This window comes from Scophthalmus maximus, chromosome 10 (genome assembly GCF_022379125.1).
Source record: "Scophthalmus maximus strain ysfricsl-2021 chromosome 10, ASM2237912v1, whole genome shotgun sequence".
Classification (NCBI taxonomy): Eukaryota; Metazoa; Chordata; class Actinopteri; order Pleuronectiformes; family Scophthalmidae; genus Scophthalmus; species Scophthalmus maximus.
Window position 1 is genome coordinate 17,652,421 of NC_061524.1, and position 19,323 is coordinate 17,671,743.

General features: G+C 41.1%; 2 protein-coding genes across 4 annotated transcripts in view; one reads left to right on the forward strand and one right to left on the reverse strand.

Annotated features, from left to right (window-relative positions):
- sh3pxd2ab (SH3 and PX domains 2Ab) overlaps nucleotides 1-12,102 on the forward strand; it is a 48,726-nt gene extending 36,624 nt beyond the window's left edge. For 2 of the 3 annotated variants that reach the window (XM_035606328.2, XM_035606330.2), the window contains 7 exons: nucleotides 1,490-1,603; nucleotides 4,425-4,508; nucleotides 7,704-7,821; nucleotides 7,903-8,231; nucleotides 8,349-8,398; nucleotides 8,892-9,011; nucleotides 9,147-12,102. In XM_035606328.2, the coding sequence (XP_035462221.1) occupies nucleotides 1,490-1,603; nucleotides 4,425-4,508; nucleotides 7,704-7,821; nucleotides 7,903-8,231; nucleotides 8,349-8,398; nucleotides 8,892-9,011; nucleotides 9,147-11,069 (2,738 nt within the window). In that variant the 3' untranslated portion in view covers nucleotides 11,070-12,102. The remainder of the gene's footprint in view (nucleotides 1-1,489; nucleotides 1,604-4,424; nucleotides 4,509-7,703; nucleotides 7,822-7,902; nucleotides 8,232-8,348; nucleotides 8,399-8,891; nucleotides 9,012-9,146) is intronic. The other variant, XM_035606329.2, reaches the window with a different exon arrangement.
- A 3,223-nt stretch (nucleotides 12,103-15,325) lies between these two features.
- neurl1ab (neuralized E3 ubiquitin protein ligase 1Ab) overlaps nucleotides 15,326-19,323 on the reverse strand; it is a 30,362-nt gene continuing 26,364 nt past the window's right edge. The window contains exon 6 of the mRNA XM_035606597.2: nucleotides 15,326-19,183. Coding sequence (XP_035462490.1) covers nucleotides 18,939-19,183 — 245 coding nt within the window. The 3' untranslated portion in view covers nucleotides 15,326-18,938. The remainder of the gene's footprint in view (nucleotides 19,184-19,323) is intronic.

Sequence of the window (19,323 nt, forward strand, 5' to 3'; positions counted from 1 at the left end):
CTTTATAAGGAAATCTCTCCATGTGATACAGATCCAACATCAAAGAATGAAAAGAAACTCTTAACCATTGAACAGTCCTCCCAGTCTACTTATACACACATACCTTTTAATCTGTAGATGGCTTTTATCGCTACCTGTCTAATTGTGATGCATGGCTGCAAAATTAGGAACATAATCGCAACATTTATTGATTTTATTGGGATCGCAGTTATCAGTTGATCTTCCTGGGATTCACACAAAACGTTAAAAACAACAACAACAAAAAACATCAATAAAGACACTTGAAAAGAAACTATAAACTATAAAAACTATAATATTACTATAATCAGAAAAGTATTACTATTAACAAAATTATTTCTGGAAACATACTAGTCACTACTCTAAACCATATAAATTAATATATATACATATAGAAATGTAAAGCATACATTATAACCTTCCAACATCTTACTATTTTCTAATTCATGAATTTTAATACTTATTTCTATTCTGTTATTCACTAACTCCTATATATATTGATATGTATCAAAGTATTTCCAACATGTTGACATCCTTATATATATATAGATATTATTAGTATACTTCATTTCACAACATGCAGGTTAATCACCATTGCCAAATGTAGGTATCTACAATCTTTTTTCTGTCTTTTCCACATTAGCATCCTACATTTTTGACTCTTGCTACCATATCATTACTGAAGCATTACATGTTCTTTTTTGTTCCCGTCTAACATTTCATATTCTGCTTCGTTTTAATTAATTATGCTCAAATAAACTACCTCATAACACACAGTTTCTGTAGGAAAATGTACGCTGGAGGTTTGGACCAGCTGTGAAAGGGTGATGGAACACTCCTGTCCTCTTTATGGGCTATTCAGACAGCTGTCAGCCATATTTTGTCCCCGTTACCACAACAAATAGCAAACGTGTGGCCACACGTGCACCATATATATATAGAGAGAGAGGAAGAATCAGTTTTTGTGCCAACTTTGTCACTTAGGTCTCCTGCAGAGAGCTCACTTGGTCTCACAAATGTGAGATGACCTTTGTTTTGCAAGTTTGAAATGTTATGATTAATGCGCATTGTATTCTTCTTGTCAGAAGGCTTTACACAGCACACCTTATCCAGCACAAGGGATGCCTGCATTCTACTGACTTTATTATGATCAGCTTGTGTACGTTCTCTTCTCCAGCTGAGCCAGTTATCATAAAGCAGGTTTCAAAGAATTGCTGTCATTCCCAGAGGAACCCGTTCAAATCAGCTGCAGCCTCGAAAAAAAAGACTATTTTGTTCAGCAGTGTCCTACCTACAGAAATCATTACTGACTCTGATGTATCACAGGTTGATCAAGTCCAACAAATTTCACTTTAACATATTTCAACATATTTTCAGATGACATTTTAATTCAAACCTACATCTATGCACCTGAATTCTTAGGTGTACCCAAATAGTCCCGGTGATTTTCAGCCTCTCTATGTTCCCACAGGTTGGTGGTTTGTCAGCACCGCAGAGGAACAGGGTTGGGTCCCTGCCACCTATCTCAACTCCCACAGTGGCACACGGGACGACTTGGAGCTCGGCGCCTCTAAAGCTGGGGAAGGTAAGTGATTAAGTGCTAACTGTTCCATTTGACCACCCACCCCCACACACCGTTCCGCGCCACCGTTGCCCTCAATCCTCAGTCTTTGATCTGTGACAAAATGGAGAAAAACCCGCTCCTACTTCACCGCTGCCGGCCTACGCTAACGTCTGACGCCAGGCTGGGGCCTCTCTCTGTCTGCCTGCCATCATAAGCATGTCTGAAACAGAGTGGAGATTCAGGACTGGTTAAACAGCAAGGAGGAGTACCAGGAGAGACCCGACCACAGCCACTGGAGTGACGTGCTGTACAGTAATGCACTGTGCTGTAGAGATCCAGAGCAATATTAAGTGATATGACCTCCGTGGAGTGAGCTCATGAAAGAGCCATGTGTTCCCATCAGCAATAAGGAATAAAATGTGACATATTTCACGAGTTGTGCTCTTTATATCATCGTTAATTAATGCAAACTCGCACATGAATCATGCTATTTAATGTGCTTAGCAGTGTAGATGACTTAAATGTTGCATTTAGGATTATTTTCACAATCAATTAATCTGTTGATTATTTCTCGATTAATCTATTAGTTGTTTGGTCCATAAAAATGTCATAAAATGGTGAAAAATGCAAACTGTGTTTCCCGTGCCCCAAAATTATTAGTAGTTTTGTTTTGTCCGTACACCAAAGATATTTAGTTAACTGTCACAAAGGAGCAAAGAGACCAGAAAATATTCACAATTAAGAAGCTGAAATCAGAGAATTTTGACTTTTTTCTATAAAGAGTACTTGAACCAATGAATCGATTATCAGATTAGTTGGCGATTCATTTAGTAATCAATTACTAATCAATTAATCATTTAACTGTTGAAGCTCAATCTGCACTGCCACAGTTTCTGCAGGTTTCAACATGCTGGACTTTTTTAAGAGCAATATGAATTCAATTGAACATCTATTTCACTTATTGGACTTTGTTGATCCTCCAGGTGTGAATACTGAACAACACTGGATGATGACAGGTGCCTGCTGGCGACCTTTTTCAGTCTTCTGATCAGAGCCATTTCTTGCATAGAGTGGAGCCGGAGTTCAAATTTTTAATTTTCCTACAGGCTTCAATCCAGCTCTTAATTGCTTGTTCTTAAGCCAGATATCATTGAACTTGAATTTATCCACATTAGATGAAAGTAGCATTAACAAAAAGACAATTTTAACTCATGACTTCTACAACAATTCGTTTAGATGACAGGAGACACCATGTTAGCCCAGACAACACACTGTGCCACTCCAGCTGGGTGTGCTCTGATAAATTCTCACAGGGCTGCAAAGTTTATTATACTATGAACAGTGCTTATTGGTTGTATGTTGATATCCTTTTGTAGTTTTCATACAGCGTTATCAATGGTTTTGAAGTACCGGCAGAAACTCTGGAGTGCAGTAGACATTTAGTTCCGTGCACCCTACAGGAGTCAGAGAGGGATCCAAAACCCTGATAAGAAAAACATCTATGTAGAGTTTGCTTTGCCAGATTAAAATGCAGAATATGTGAAGCTGAAGTCCAATCTTGCAATCATCGCGAGAACACTGTCAGATATGGTTATCAAAGTTTTAAGAGCACCTCATGCTGTCTCGTTCTACATTACCACTGTAGAAAAGCATTTTAATATCGAGCAATTTGGCTCAATTGGTGTCACACACTCAGATTTTAATGATTTTGACAGGCTGTGTAGCCACTGCAGCGTCTTTGTTTTACTTGTGCAGCATTGTGTTAGAGGAACACCAGCAAACAGGAAGCACGGGAATAATTAAGTTGTGTATTACACCTCCATACACACATCAAGATTTTCCAGCACCCTGGCCAAAACATCTTTTGCTGTACAATTGGTGCACCCAATAACAATGGGACCCAGGAGCCCCTGGGTGTTGTGCGTTTCATATGGGGGGAGAGAGAGAATATGGGACTGAAAAGTGTTTCACAATATGTGCCGAATCTTCTTAAACATACAAAATACACATGTATCAAGATATTTGAAAATACATCCGTGCCACGAATGTATGGCTACGGATATTATTCACACATACCTACAGCAAATGCAAATGTCTACAGCCAACACTCCCATCGACTGAGACCAGAGATAGCTGCAGTTTGCTGCCAGGGGGTTTTAGGAGGACAATCTGTCAGTGTAATTAGTGTTTATGTGACTAGTCAGTCATGGGAATGGCATGAATCTCATAAAAGATCTCTCCGTAAGTCCTGTGCACAGGAAAAGGCACATCATTCTGTAAAACTAGGTTCAGAATTTTTGTTAGTTTTCTTTCAAAACCCCCCAAAATGACACTTTTTGAAAGCTCAGGCTGCTTCACATATGACTTTTCCCTCTGATGGAAGCGTTCACAGACCCTACAGTAAATCCTTATATCTGCAGATCCTTATATCTAAATATAATGTTACAGCCCATGTGGGCAGCCACCGCTCCAACCAGCGGCACCCTCAGCTGCACTATTAATTGGCTGGAATTCCTGCAGCAATGTGTGTCCCAGATGCTCTAACACGACAGGATGGGAAAACCATGCTAATAACATCACTAATTACAAGCCACAGAGAAGATGTCTTGGTTTAACACTTCCTCTGTAGCCCCCATCCATCCATCCATCCACTCTAACTGTCCATGTTTTGCTTTGGGGTCTTGTTTTTATGTCCTTCACGTGGCTAATAATGGGCTCCCCTTTGGTTGGACCCATGTCATCTGTGTGCTGTGCGTTTGTGTAACATTTGTGCTTGCTCTTCATGTCTCCCATGTTTGTTTGTTTGTTTGTCATTTGTCTGGTCACCGTTTGTGTCTGTCAGTCACTAAGCGACATAAGGCTCACCTGAAGAGGCTGGACCGGAGATGGACGTTGGGGGGTGTCATCAGCCGCCAGCAGAGCCGAGGTGAACTGAGACAGATGCTGCATCACCTCCCTCTCTCCCTCTCCCCCCCCCCCCTTTTTGTTGTCGTCCTCACCTCGCGTCACTTGTTGTCTCTCATCACATTGCTCAGCATGTCCCTCACCACACGCGACATATTTGTTCAGTCTCACGTCCTGCGTTTCCTTCCAACAAATGCATTCATCATTAGCCACAACACGCGGCGACTAACCACTGACTCTAATATGAAATGAGCTTGGAAGGCAAAGGTGAAATCAACTTTATATACAGCAATTAATGATGCTTAGCTCAAATTATCCCACAAAACTGCCCCGTGCAAGTGTTTTCATTATAATTAAACAGTCTGTGCCAAAACCAGTCTTCTCAGAAATATACTTCTTACTCATCTGAAAGTAGTTACGTAATAGACTTTGGAATGCCTTGTGCTGCATTCGAGTGCTATATTTTGCGCCTTTTTTTTTTACGAGCAAATGAAGTGTGTATGTACCTTTCTAGTAGGTGTATGCAGAAACAGAACTCAATCCTGCTGTGGTGTAGATAGCAACCGTTATAGACAGATAAACAAATTGTCTTATTAATCTCTCACTTTGTTAGAAAGAAAAATCACATCCTCCATCCCAAACTTTTACATGTTCTTCTTACCAAGGCCAAGGTATTTATTTTATTTTTTTTCGCTGGAGATGCATTTGGATGGCCGACAGAGGAGTGAGGATAGGCTATTGAGTTCAGCCCAAACTTTGTGCTTGGCAGTGGATGCTGCTCTCTGGAGTGGAGAGAGAGTTGTTTCCACCCCCGGACTGAAATCCTGCTTTGTGTTTGAAAAAAAAAGAAGATATTTTGCTGACTCCACAAAAATAATTTATAACACTGATGCAGGCAATGCATGTTGCGGTTAACATAACATCTGATTCAGAGTTTCCCTTCATTGCACTGCAGGATATTGTTTGAAAGAGGTTGGTGAGAGGAAAACGTTATACCCAGCCCCAACACAAAGAGGGCCGGAAGAAGCAGGCAAAGGGAAAATAAAGTGGACAGAAATATTCTTTATCCATGAAACCGAGTGTAGCCACACCCATGCGGCCCTCGACAACCTTGGAAGTGGGTGGAGAAAAGGAAAACGGAATAATGTGTCACCAGAATGTTGATTCCTGTGCACCAGCTTGGAGGGCAGCGTACAGCACAGCGGTTTCTCATGTGCTCCTCTCCCTTTTGAACACAACTCTTCTACTTGCGCCGTCTGTGTTTAGACAGGAATTGCCATAATGACAGGAAATGGGATCTTTGCTCTGCCTTTCGGCCTCATGGGAATGCATGAATCAGCATGGAGCCTCTGCACTCTATTATGTGCTGAGTTAGTTGCTTGCTGTCACAAGGCCAAGGACCTTGTTTTCGGACACTAGATCGCCCCGTGAGCTGTAGTTTGCATGTTAGCACTTCATGTGATCACATTTTATTCAGTACACGCAAGTACTCGCTAGTTTTTTGTGGGCATTTTATGCCTTTATTGGACAGCTGATAGATGATGTAGAGAGATGACAGGAAATGAGGATGGATTATAGATATGATCTGTGTGGGATGACGGATCAGACAATGGTGGGCCGGGCTTGTTAGAGTCCGGGTCACTTGGTGTTGACAGTCAGCAGGTAAAATCACATAGGGCGTCATATGTAGTCATTTAATCTCGAATCCTTCTCATAGAGATTAAACGCGTTTGATATGCATAACCGAAGGCGTCATATGTGTAGCCAGAGATCACTCCCTTCATGCTCCCTCTGTAGGCTGTATGGCCCAATTTGTTCACCCCTCTCCATCCAGGATCTCGCCTAAACTGGCTTTTTTTCCTCCTTTTTGGCCTTTGAGGCATTTCACAAAATGTTTTTGTTTTTGTTTTTTTTACAAAATTGAGGTCCTTGCAGGATTTGGAAGGTTGTCTACCACCAAAACTCCACTTGCTCAGTGTGAAGACAAGTGTATTTATTCATCATAAGGTTTATGGTCCTTTGTGACTGTCAGTTCTGTGCAAGTGGATGGAAACTATCTTTGTGTGGTTTTTCCAGTCTTTCAGGTCACCCATAGGATTGTCCCAAGCTTTAAAGGATTGTGTTTTTTTCAAGTCTTTCAAAACATCACTCACATGCCAATATGCACATTGAAAGCATTATTATTTTTTGCATTTCTTGTCTGTAGTGGCTGCAGATAGATTCTTCGGGTTAAAGCCGTCTGAGGCAGTCAAATTAAGTGGGTGTCTTCCAGTCTCTGTTGGTCCAAATTTCCTCTTTGTGTTTCAACCGACAGTTTTCTTTGTTGAGCTGTGGCGGACGGAATTTTGTGCTAAAAATACCGTCATGTTAGAAAGATACTTGTTTGAGTTGTCTAACTCACACCGCTGAAACCTTTTTTTAACCTTTTGTCCGAAGTTTGGAATTAAGAAATGGGAAATGGGAGCTCCAACACTTACAGTAAAACTGCTTCAAGAGGGAATCTCTTTGTGGCCAGTAGGCAGGAGGAACATTTAGTGACCGACAGTGCTTTCGATGTACATATGGGCATATGAGTATTATAACAAGACAGACTTGAAAAAATGTTAACATGTCCTGGGTGCAGGGTGTGAAGTATTCCTCCTATTAGTGTTGGATAATTTGTCAAACTGTAACTCATAATACAATACTCTCAGAGCGTTGCCTATGATAATGATGCCAACAATACAAAAGGGTTTTTTTTTTTACTATGCCATATTTTGCTAAAAATATGTCATGTAATACATCATGCTGTATGTGTAACTTCAGAGGAATGTGAACTGGTACCATGGCAATTCTTTTTCTAAATACAGAAATTGATTTGCTCTTGTTGTTATTCACTGGATTATAATGTTCGCTTAGTTTCATGAAAAACTACCCCATGAGCCAAAGAACAGTTTCACACACAGAGCACATCTACTCGAACATCTGGCAGCTGAAAGAACTGCCAGACTGCAGAATAGTTCCAGTCTGTATTATAGAAAAGAATCACCTCTGCTCCGTTAACCATGATCTCGTTTTACTGCAGTATGATCATATATAAACGTATAAAATCTGTAGAAAAGATTTTTAGAACATACACTTCTTACTCTTTTTTCTTTCAATTATTGTCTTCTTTTCAGAGATTTTACAGCCTTCAAATTCTTACACTTGTTGTCATTCTCTGCTCTGGCTTTGGCAGAAGAGAAGTATGTAACAGTGCAGCCCTATTCTGGCCAAGGCAAGGATGAAATTGCTTTTGAGAAAGGAGCTATTGTGGAGGTGATTCAGAAGAATCTGGAAGGCTGGTGGTTTATCAGGTAAGCCAGTGATCACTTGCTTCAATGTATTTCTTTAATGACAAAGGTTTGTTACATTTTCTCTTGCAATTTATGTAACAGGTACCAGGATAAAGAGGGCTGGGCTCCGGCTTCTTACCTGAAGAAGGTGAAGGAGGACTTCTCTCCCCGTAAGAAGACCGTTACAGGCCCAGTGGAGATAATTGGAAACATCATGGAGATCAGTAACCTGCTTAACAAGAAACCCTCCAGTGAGATGGACGCACAGACCGAAGTTGTCCCAGAGAGCCCCCAGGTGGCCAGGAAGGAGATCAGTTTGCCAATACCCTGTGCTGATTCCGTCCCTGTTAGTTCCCCACAGGATGGAAAAAGTAAAGCAGAGCCGGCTTTGCCAGCGATAGCCCGCATTGCCCCGCAACGGGTGGAAATTGGTAAATCATGTCACTGTGAATGTTTCAGTTAGATTACTCATCAAACTTGTCTTAAAATTGCATTCCTAAACTGAGAGAATAAAATTAAGCATATAAATGTATTTTACTGTTTCACAGGTTCCCCAGTTCTCAGGCAGAAACCTCCTCCTCGAAGAGATGCTACACTGGTAAGAGTGTTTGATATTTTAACCATCCATGTTTCCCTCTAGCATGATATTATTCATAATACTTAATGAATTATAATACTGTTCAAACACTGTAATCATTATTTGACTGTTGTTTAGCTGTTACACGTAAAGGTTGTTTGATCTCTGAGATGATTTGTGTGGTAGAAAAAGAAGGAAAAAAAAAAGTAAACGTTATATACATCTTTTTCCCTTCTTCTTTAATCTTGTCTTTTGTTGTAAAATAATAAATAACTTAACCTCGTAGAGTCTTTGACAATTATTCAAATGAGACCATCTGAGGAGTTCAGAAGGAGAATTTCTCTTTGGTAGGTTGGAAATGTTGGAAACTGGTTGAATGTTTGACACACTGTATTTCATACGAATTTAATGTAAGATCTACTCAAGTACCTAATAACTGGACGTAAGCACAATACTTGAGAAAATATGCTCATTTAACAATTAGTCTAACATTGTCAATTGTATTTCTGCCTAGGGATTTCAGCTGCCCTCCCCACCACAGCCCCCTACAGTTGAGGCAGAGTATTACACTATTGCAGAGTTTCAGTCCTGTATATCTGATGGTATCAGTTTTAATGGAGGACAGAAAGCAGAGGTAAGAGCTTTTTGTGAAATTAACCTTTACTAACAAGCATATATCTCTTGTTGTAGTTGCTAAGTAACAACTCTGCCTTTTTCAGTCAAAGGTCTTTGCGTAAAGACTAAACTACCTCTTGAACATGTGTTTTAGGTCATTGAGAAGAACTCTGGGGGTTGGTGGTATGTCCAGATAGGAGAGAAGGAGGGCTGGGCTCCATGTGCCTACATTGATAAACGTAAAAAGCCCAATCTGAATCGCAGAGCAAGCACTCTGTGCCGCCCTAAAGTTCCGCCCCCAGCTCCGCCTGTCAAAAAACAGGACTCAGCAGAGACTGCATCTCCCAGCAGCCCCAGGTCTGAAGCTCCAGAGTCCCCTGTGTCTCCTGGGAGGCCAGTATATGAAGAGCCGGAATATGATGTTCCTGCCATTGGCGATCTGGACCTGGAGTCTGAATTTGAGTTTTTGAGAGGAGAAGGTTCCTTGGTGGACGGAAAGAATGAGGACACTTCCTCTGATAAGGGATCCCACCTGTCCTCTAAGCCCTCTCCTGCTTCATCGCTTCACAGTGCCTCCTTCAAGATGGGTGAGTCATTTGAAGATGGCCATGAGGCAGAGGTGGAGGCAGAGGAAGAGTGTATCTATGAGAATGAGGGATTCCGGCCCTTCAGAGACACCCCAGATAGGCAGTGCAGCAGGGACTCAAATTCCTCCAAGACAAGTCTCTTGTCAGAAACTGGAAAGATTGCAAATCCAACTTCAGGTGGATGGAGACCTGCAGGGAACAAGCTTAAGATCGATTTGAATGGGAGCCCATTTTCAGCCAAGGCTGAGGAGGCACCCAGTCCAAAATCTGCCTCCACTGAGTCCACCCCAGATCTGTCCAGACCCAAGAAAGAACAAGAGGAAAGCAAAGCATTCTCTCCCACCAAATCATCTTCTAAATTGAAGCCAGTGGTGAGGCCTAAACCACACTTAACAAAGGCCTCCAGTGCCGAAAAGATGGACATCAGCACCTTGAGAAGACAGCTGCGGCCGACAAGGCAGCTGAAAAACGGCACCAAAACTAAAGGTGAGGACTCTGAGACGGCTTCAGTCATCTCCTCTGAGGACTCCTTCTCTTCTCAGAGCACATCCGATCTCTCCTCCATCTATTCTAAAGGCAGTCGGGGAGACTCTGACCTGGAAGGCTGCTGCCTGTATCGCACCACAGATCCCTACGAGAAACTCCAGGAGTCTGAGCTCAGTTTCCCTGCTGGAGTTGAGGTGGAAGTGCTTGAGAAGCAGGAGAGTGGTTGGTGGTATATCCGCTGGGGAGATGGAGAGGGTTGGGCGCCAACTTTCTACCTGGAGCCCGTCAGGCAACAAGATGACATGGCAGGGTCCGAATCTGATGGCACACCAACTAAACCTGGAAGCCTCAGCAAGTCCAACAGTCTGGAGAAGAATGAACAAAGGGTGCAGGTGTTGAATAACATCAACCAAAACCTGAAGAAGGTCACCCCACCCATCCCCTCTAAGCCTCCAGGTGGCCTCTCCAAACCAACTGGCTTGTTTGGTTCACGAAAACAGAATAACACAAAACAGCAGCAGGTTGTCAGACCTCAATCTGTCTTCATATCAGCCCCGATTAGGGATGGCCCCAGTCCTGTTGGCTCTCTCAGGAGAAACGAGTCCCTCAACTCCACAGACCATCCTCGTGCCAGCCCCACGGTGCGGCGCAATGCCTCTTTTGGCACTGTCCCACGCAGCCTGGTGTCAAACAACCTAGCGTTACCACCCAGGAACAGATCTGTTACCAGTAGCTCTGAGTCACTGGGCCTAAGCTCTCAGAAGAATGCCCTCCCTGTATCCACAGTGAGGCCTAAGCCCCACATTATCCATAACAACCTCAGAGAGGTGTATGTCTCCATAGCAGATTATCATGGCGATGAGGAGACCATGGGATTTCCTGAGGGAACGAGTCTGGAGGTCCTGGAAAGAAACCCCAATGGATGGTGGTACTGCAAAATTCTGGACAGTGGCAGACCAAGGAAAGGATGGGTTCCCTCAAATTACCTCGAGAACAAGCACTAGCATTCAAGTTTGGAACTGGCACAACTCTTAACATGCGTGAAAAGACTACTCATTTATTTTGTGAAAAAAGGCTAACCTTAAGACGTTAAGCAAGTTAAGCATCTTACCCGGTACTTTTGCCAAAATGAGCAGCCAGATCAAATTGTGACGGAAATTGATTGACATCTGATTAAATGAGTCTACATGATACAGTGCCTGAGACTTTGCATCAGTGGCAACATAGTGGGACTCATTGACACAGACAAAGAGAATACCAAAAAACAGAAGAATGATTTAGTGCCATTCTTCAGCGGCTACCTTCCACTTGAAATAACATGCCATTTTGTGTCCACACCTTGAACCTTTTATAATGTATTTTTTTTAAACTTTGTAAGCATTTAAAGCTTATTGCATGTTTGAAATGATTCATTATACTGACGATGCCTTGAGCTGTTGAGATTAAACCTTTTTCTCCTCCTTTCTTTACAGAAACTCTCAGTTGTTGCCAAAGCTGCTCTGTTAGTCACATTTTGGTGCTGTTTGCATGTTTTTTTTATATCTCTTTATACTGTATGTCACCTTTATGTGAAACATTTTATCCATTTAATTGTGTAATATTGTCCTAATGAAACATTTTGTGAGCATCTCCGATTATCCCAGCATTTTCTTAAATTAGAATATAATCCCTAAAATCTCCCCTGAAATGTATATCCTTAGAATGTTTCTGTATTCATTTCAGTGACTTATAATCCAAAATGGAAACTCCCTCTAATCAGTGAAAATCGTATTTATTCATTACTTAAATATTTTATTATCACTTATTTTATTTGTATTCTTTTTTTTTACTGATTTAAAAAGAATCACAGTCGATAAAACATTTCTAACTGCTCTATTAATCATAACATTTTGAATTTCTGCTGGGCAGTAAATTTGACATATCTCTTAAACTGCAGTAGTGATGGGGGTGCTCACTTTTGTTTCATGTTAACTGTGTGACCAGTGATGATAACTGAAGTGCCAAAAGAATGAATTAAATAAATGCACTTTTGATCAACTATTAGTACTTTCTTCTTCATGTTTTGCATTTGTATGTTACTGTTTACTCACATCAGATTTACTCCTCTGATACAGTTTACTGTATGTGTATATATATATATATATATATATATATATATATATAGCCCTGTATATATACTCAAAGGTGTGAAGCAGTTTCAGAAAGATGTGCAGCCTAATGTAGCCTATGGGGTCAAAAACCAATCATGATCACAGGTATCCCAAAATGTTGCCAAACTAGGCAATTAAAATAAGAAGGAAAAAAATAAGATGAAGTAAGGTGTTGCTTTTTTACAAGCTTTGTCGGCGGGGAGGGCCACAGTCTCAGACGTATATATTTTTTGTCAGGAAAGGGAACATGACAACACCTCTGTGGTCACACCATGGCTATGGGAGAGAAGTAAAATTACGTATGTGACAGAGGCTGTAGAAAATGTGTAAAATGTACGTAAAATTAGTGGGCCATTTTGTACCTTCATCTGATTGGCTGATCAGCTCCTGTGTATAAATAAGGTCAAAATTCAAGCTTGCAGCTTGTCATATCTGTGTCAAATGCACAGGTAAGAAATTTGTGTGTGTACCTCTTAGACTTAGTGCTACCTCACTGCTGAAATAATTTCTACACAAATTTTTAATTACATACACATATAATAATTATAAAAATATTTCTACAGCTAAGAAAAATGCCTACAGCTGCAAAACTCATTTCCAAATGTGAAGTTCTGATTATTATTTTTTTCTAATTTACACAGTCACACATTCAGATACGTGAATGCATTTTTATCATGCATACAAAAGGTGATTTATACAACTGTAGTTTGAGGAATTATTTGTTTACATCATTTTACAAGCTTGAAATATTATCGACCATTTTTTTGACTCCATACACTGTTTACTCTACACTTTACATTCTTCGTCCCCTCATACTCTTCATGGACTACTTGTTCATTCAAATTCAAGCCTGTGAGTCAGTTTAGGTTCAGGTAGTGCAGGACATCTATCAGAAAGTGAGATCACTGCATATAAATCATTTTCTTTGGCTGCATATTAATTTGTCATATCATAATCACTGGTCATTACATGCCATAATCACTGGTAATGGTAAACCTCTCAGATGTGTCCCATTTTAAGTATTTTCCCTTGGAATAATTCAAAGAGCTCAGTATAAAATGTGTTTATATCAAGTGCCAACTCACATCTGTACATAATACAACTTAAGTGTAAGACCAGCTGGATGCCATTATGCAAATAAATTAGATTGTACTTGGTTGTCTGACATCCCTTTCATTTCTTACCTACAGGGCTGAGCCAGATAGTGGTGCAATTCAAATATAGCAGTTTCTGCTTCTGGGGAATCTGCAGATTTCCCTTTGTTTTAAATGTCGTTCAGTCTAAATTTGCCAGCTGCTTAGCTTGGCATCAAGTGGAAAAGCAGAAGTTTAAGTTACCCGTGTGGAGTTGTGATATAATATTGTCACCATTGGTTATAGTCAGATACACACCAAGTGAAAACACTGACGCAGTTTTCCACTGTCAGACACTGCATGTTGCTATTATATTGGTTTATATTTGGTGCCGGAAATATAACAAGATTTCAAGCCCACATGAATTTAATCTGAAATACTGTATATTACTGAAATATATCCATTCCACTGTCTGATGCCTCTTTCCCCTTCACTCACTAGGTTGAAGGTATACATTTTGGGTGTCTGTTGATCATCTTTTTCGTATGTTTTGCTGCGGGCTATGTGTACAGTAAGTGTGGCTTTACTTACATGCTTTATGTACTCATATGCAGGCTCTGTGTTTATTGGGCCCTTTTGTGTTTATTTGATGATCTTTTAACAAAGATGTGACAAAAAAGAAAGGAAAAACATTTTTAAGGTCAAAATTAAATATGTTGGCTCTGCCATGAAAACAGCATCCATGAATATGAACCAAACTCTTCCCAGTCTGTCGTCAGGATTATTTGCAAAATGTTGATGCAATGTGGTTTGGTTGTTGAGGTTATTTCTGTGCTGTGCATAAGGTGTTGTTGTTGCTGCCCCTGGCCACTGGAGGGCAGCAGCACTAAGCATCTCAATGCAGATTTCGTCTTCATCAACTCTGTAATTGGATGGTGTAGAGGTGGAATTGCTAAATTGGTATTTCAGAGGGAAATTTTTACCTTTCAATATAAGTGTACTTCTCCGCACAGTCTGTCCCTTGACGCTCAAAGGCCGACTGAGGAAAAGCTCTTACTTCACACCAAACAACAAAATCTTAAAGCCTTAACAACAACGGAGGCAGAAACCCAAACGCCGACCGTCCGATGTCTGTTTAAAATTCAGAATCAATAGTGTCATGCTTTTTTAGGAATACAAATTTCACACGTTAATAGATGATGTGTAAGTTTGACCTAACAGCTGTCTAGAAGAGATACCGCAACACAGCTCAGACAAAGTCTGCCAAGCCCTCAAGCCTTCAGAGGGCCAGCAGCCAGGTTCACTGAGAGGTCTGAATGGAAAGTCTGCGTGTACACCATTGAGATATACTGTATTCATGTCACTTTCACACACCATGGCCGTGTGTTTCCCCAACACCTCTGAGAACACTTGGCCATGAACGGCAGCCACTGCGGCCTGTTTCATGTCCAGACGTCATGGGTTGTATTTGGGCCTATTGGAGTGCAGTATAAAACAGTGCTGCATTAGAGCACAGCCTGCGGGGTAGTAAATAACAGATGATGTTCGCTCTGGCCAGGTCTACATACCACAACTCTAAACAGTTTCTCTCTGAGTTATAGCTGTTTACTAAAAGCCCTTGCCTTTGTTATTCATATAGTATATGGCAGGATGTTAGTCAAGTATACTATGGCGAAGAGTGATTGTGTTGAGTGTTAGGGCCTGCGAGGAATTGCTGCCTTTTTGTTCTTTAACGGTTGTCCAATTTGAGATGTCTTCCTTCAGACATTTGCATAATGTATGTTATTATGTATGTATATTTGTTAGAGGATAATGGCACTAATGCGCTCTCATTCCCCATCTCGTGCGGCAATTTGACTTCAGGTTCCTGCTGTGCATAAAATATAATAAAGATTGTAGCTGTCAAATGGAAATGGTCAGTCCTTGTTTTTCATTGCAATCAGGGAAATGCCAGAACGCAGAGTAGATAGGTCTGCATGTAACCAAAGAAGAAAAATGTGACCCACCCCCCCCATAAATTAGAAATATAGCCAGTGATTCAGACTAAAACTTTATTTTCCAAACTGAACATAATTAGTAAATTCAGAAACAACTTTAAGAATGTTTTTTTAAACATAGTATAGAAATCCCAAGTCCAGGAAACCAAAGGTATGAGCTGATTTTCTTGTCCAAAGTGCACAATGCCCACCATCTCTCCATCACTTTCTGGTTTTGTGATTTTAGACTGTAAATATTTGGTCACATTTGAAAAACACACTGTCAGATTGATCATAGGCGAGCCACTCATGTCCTCCGCACTACAACACAAAGTCAAGATAAAATTCATATATGCACATGATGGACATTCATAGGTGTGCCAATGTTAAACATTTCCTTGTTTTGGCATATGACATTAATTCAATTTGGGAGATAAGCTCGCCCTCTGGCAGAGAGTTAGATGAGAAGACTTAATACCACTCCAATGTTTATCTGGTAAGTGGCTTCAGCCAGCAGGTGGTTAGCTTAGCTTAGCACAAAGACAGGAAGCAGGGGATACAGCTACACTACTGCGCTAAATTGGGCCAAATTCCCCCTACAGGCAACTCTATAGCCCCCAAACAGAATATTGGTTCATTTGTTTAAAAGTGTAAAAGTTAGAGATGCTTGTAAGAGAGTTGTGTTATAAATGTTGGACAGTCAGGCTAGTTGTTCCCCTTGTTTCTAGTCCATATGCTACTTCAAAATGGCAATCAACAAGCTTTTTGCTTAACTTGTCATGATGAAGTAAATGTTGATAATTTAATGGCAAATGAATAATGACACAATCTTTGTTTAGATTGGTTCCCTATAATATGCAATGTTAACAGTACCCTATTACAAGTAAAAGTCCCACTTGGGTTAAAGTATGTAATTATATACTTTACTTATTTACTAATTATGTACTACACTCATTCATGTATCAAATTAAAAGTACTGCAATAACTACATCCATTGTATGTCAGAAGCATTTCAAGGGTTAAATATTAACTAATTATATTCACTTTAATCTGATGGAAGGTTTATTCAATATCAATACATTATATATTTTATACTACTAGTACTACTACGAATAATAGGCTGTGTGTGGGATCTTGATATGCAAGTAACTTTTAGTTACAGCTTTCAGATAACCAGTGGAGTAAAATGTATGTTTGTTTCTGTAATGTAGTGGAGTATTGCATTGCACCATTGGAGACTGTAGTGATATTCTCGCCTAACTCTCTTGCCACAAAGTAATTAAGCAAATTTCCAAGAACATTATCAGAACTGTTCCTTCAAATGAAAATCAGCTGACACAACCACAGTCATTTAGGAGAATAAAGTTTTCTATAATCTTTGACTAAGCCACAATGACATATTTTTTACATTTTGGACAATATAGCCACATATATAAAACAAACAGTGATAATTATTTAAAAGTAGCATTGACAAAATAAATAAACCCTCATAATGTACAGCGGATATTACACTCATCAATACTGTTTTTTCTATCAAAAATCGTTCACAATATTTTATATTTCTGGTAGGTCATATTTGGTCAGGAAGAAAAACAATAACAGGTAGAAATGTAAAGGCTGGGCGCGGGGATGGGGTCTCTCAAGCACAACAAAATTCCAGTATTATGCAACGCATTGACAAATGAGACAAGGCGGTACTTACGCATTTCATCTTGAGCAGCAAATCAATTCACACACTGACAATACACACTCTGAAATGTTTGCTTAGAAGTGAAACACAACAGCTTTGTATTGGTAAGGTATGTGGTCCAACATCAGAGACATCACAACCACGTCCGGAGTGGCTGTAAAATGATTAATGAATATGAGCATATTTATATTGCGGAGTCTAACAGACCAACGGTTGTCTAGACATCTCTTTCTAAAGGCACACGAGAAACTGAACTGCGACACAAACGTCGTACCACATAACTGCTAGTCAAAGTGGCGAGCTGACGAAAGCGTAAAAAACCCTCGAAATGAAAACAAAACCAAAACAATTAGCACTTACTACAGATCACAGAGTGATGGTTCAGCAAGGCCAAAGCAACATCTGGAAATAACATGTATTTCTGAACAATTTAAAGGCGTACATAATGCATGAGATTAGTCGAGCGAAAAACTTCCTCCGAGTTTGTCTTTATCGTCGGAGAGCAGCACTCAGAAACTGATATGCGAATTGAAGTCTCACAATGTCCCACGACAACGAGCTACATCCTCGTCACTGACTGCACACGGGAGAAATGATTTTTTTTCCCACTTGAAGACACGGTGTGCTCAAATACATGATCAGAGCCAATATTCATGCTTTAATGTACATGATGCAAGAAAAGTGCGTAACCTGATGTAGGCAAAGCCACCTGTAACCTTTTTCCTCACGACAACGACGAGGTCGATTCCTCCGCCGGCATTTCATTTTAGAAATACTTCACTGCCCACCCGGGTTTGTTAGGGGCGACTTTTGGGAAGCAGCGGCATCCAGCAAGCAGCGGTAGATGGCAGGGACAGCTGCCAAGAAGCAGGACATGCAAGTCCCACATTTGAACAGGCTTCCAATACAAACCTCTGATGTGTGTGGTTTGCCTGAGTGGAGCGAGCCTTTTTCTCAGCACTTAAACTATGTGCAGACAAAGCCGAAGGTGCCCCTTCCTCCACTGTCTACGTCCCAAACTTACAACACCCCCCTCTCCCTCCCTTGCTCCCTCTTCGCTGATTTACGTCCCCATTTCACCGCAAGCTTGACCTTCTATGGTGACAACGTTCACACTTTTTTTTTCTTCCCTTCGCACAGTCTCCCCCTTCCTCAAGTTCACAGAACCACAGGAGGTAGAGAAATATCCAACGAAACACTGTAACATTCATTACAACCCCCCGAGTTAAGGATTTCTTCAACCTTTGGATCATTTGATTGCGTTTTATTGCCGGACTAGAATTCCAAAATGGCCTTTTTTTAAGAAATACAAAGTTGTCACTGGAAAAAATAAATTCCATCTTTCTACTCATTCCTCACCGGTAACTGGAAGTTCTCTTAAATCAAATCAAAGCTTTCTTGTCTTGATTTTCCCAGAGAATTAGAATTGATTCTTACTGTAAAACAACAATTTTAGACCCAGTGCTTTCTGGCGAGCACAGGCGGAGCAGCTGGAGAAAACACAGATTTATTCCTCTTGTGTCTTCCGCAGCTCTGGACAATTTCACTTCTTCCAAAGCTGCCGAGCAGTGACGCTATAGCCGGCAGAATGAAGGGTTATTGTGGCTGTAAGTAGGACAGATGCCTCTCCAGATTACTCTTTCTCTCCCACAGACGCACAAATCACAGAGACACTGGACAATCGTGGATCGCGGTCCAATCTGCTCACATCACACTGTAGTTTTTGATTGTCTCTGGTGGAACTCACGAGTGCGTCTCCACAGGAAGGGACCACTGCGGCCTTTCCAATGATGTGCATTAAACACTACATAGATACAATGGCCTCATGATGGAGTTTAAAGTCCTGCTGTAAAGTACCTGAGCCACATCGCGCAAACAAACCGCGGTTTTCACTCGTGCTGTGTCCATCTTCACAAAGTCTCACATGGCTTTGGCAACCTCTCTGAGCTGGACCCGATGACGCGCCGCGTCGCTCAACAGGAGCCTACGTGCTCCTGTAGGTCTTGATGATGTCTTTGATCGTCCTCCTACAGATGGGGCAGCACGCGTTGGCCATCTTCTTGAGCTTGAGGCCACAGGCATAGCAGAGACACATGTGTCCGCAGGCGTAGAGGACCGTGTCCACCACGTTCTCGTAGCAGATGGTGCACTCGTCGCTCCACGAGCCTGAGCAGGGCGGGAAGGTAGGGGACTCGGGGTGGCTGGAGAAGGGAGAGCTCGGGGTTGTGCCTGAGGTGATGGGAAGGAAAGACATTAGGCAGGTGTGAATGACTATGACAGAAAAGAAAAGGGAGGAACCCATGGAGGTAGTTCAGGCAGACAACGAACACTAACGCCCTCTGATCTCTGCAATATATATCCGACGCACC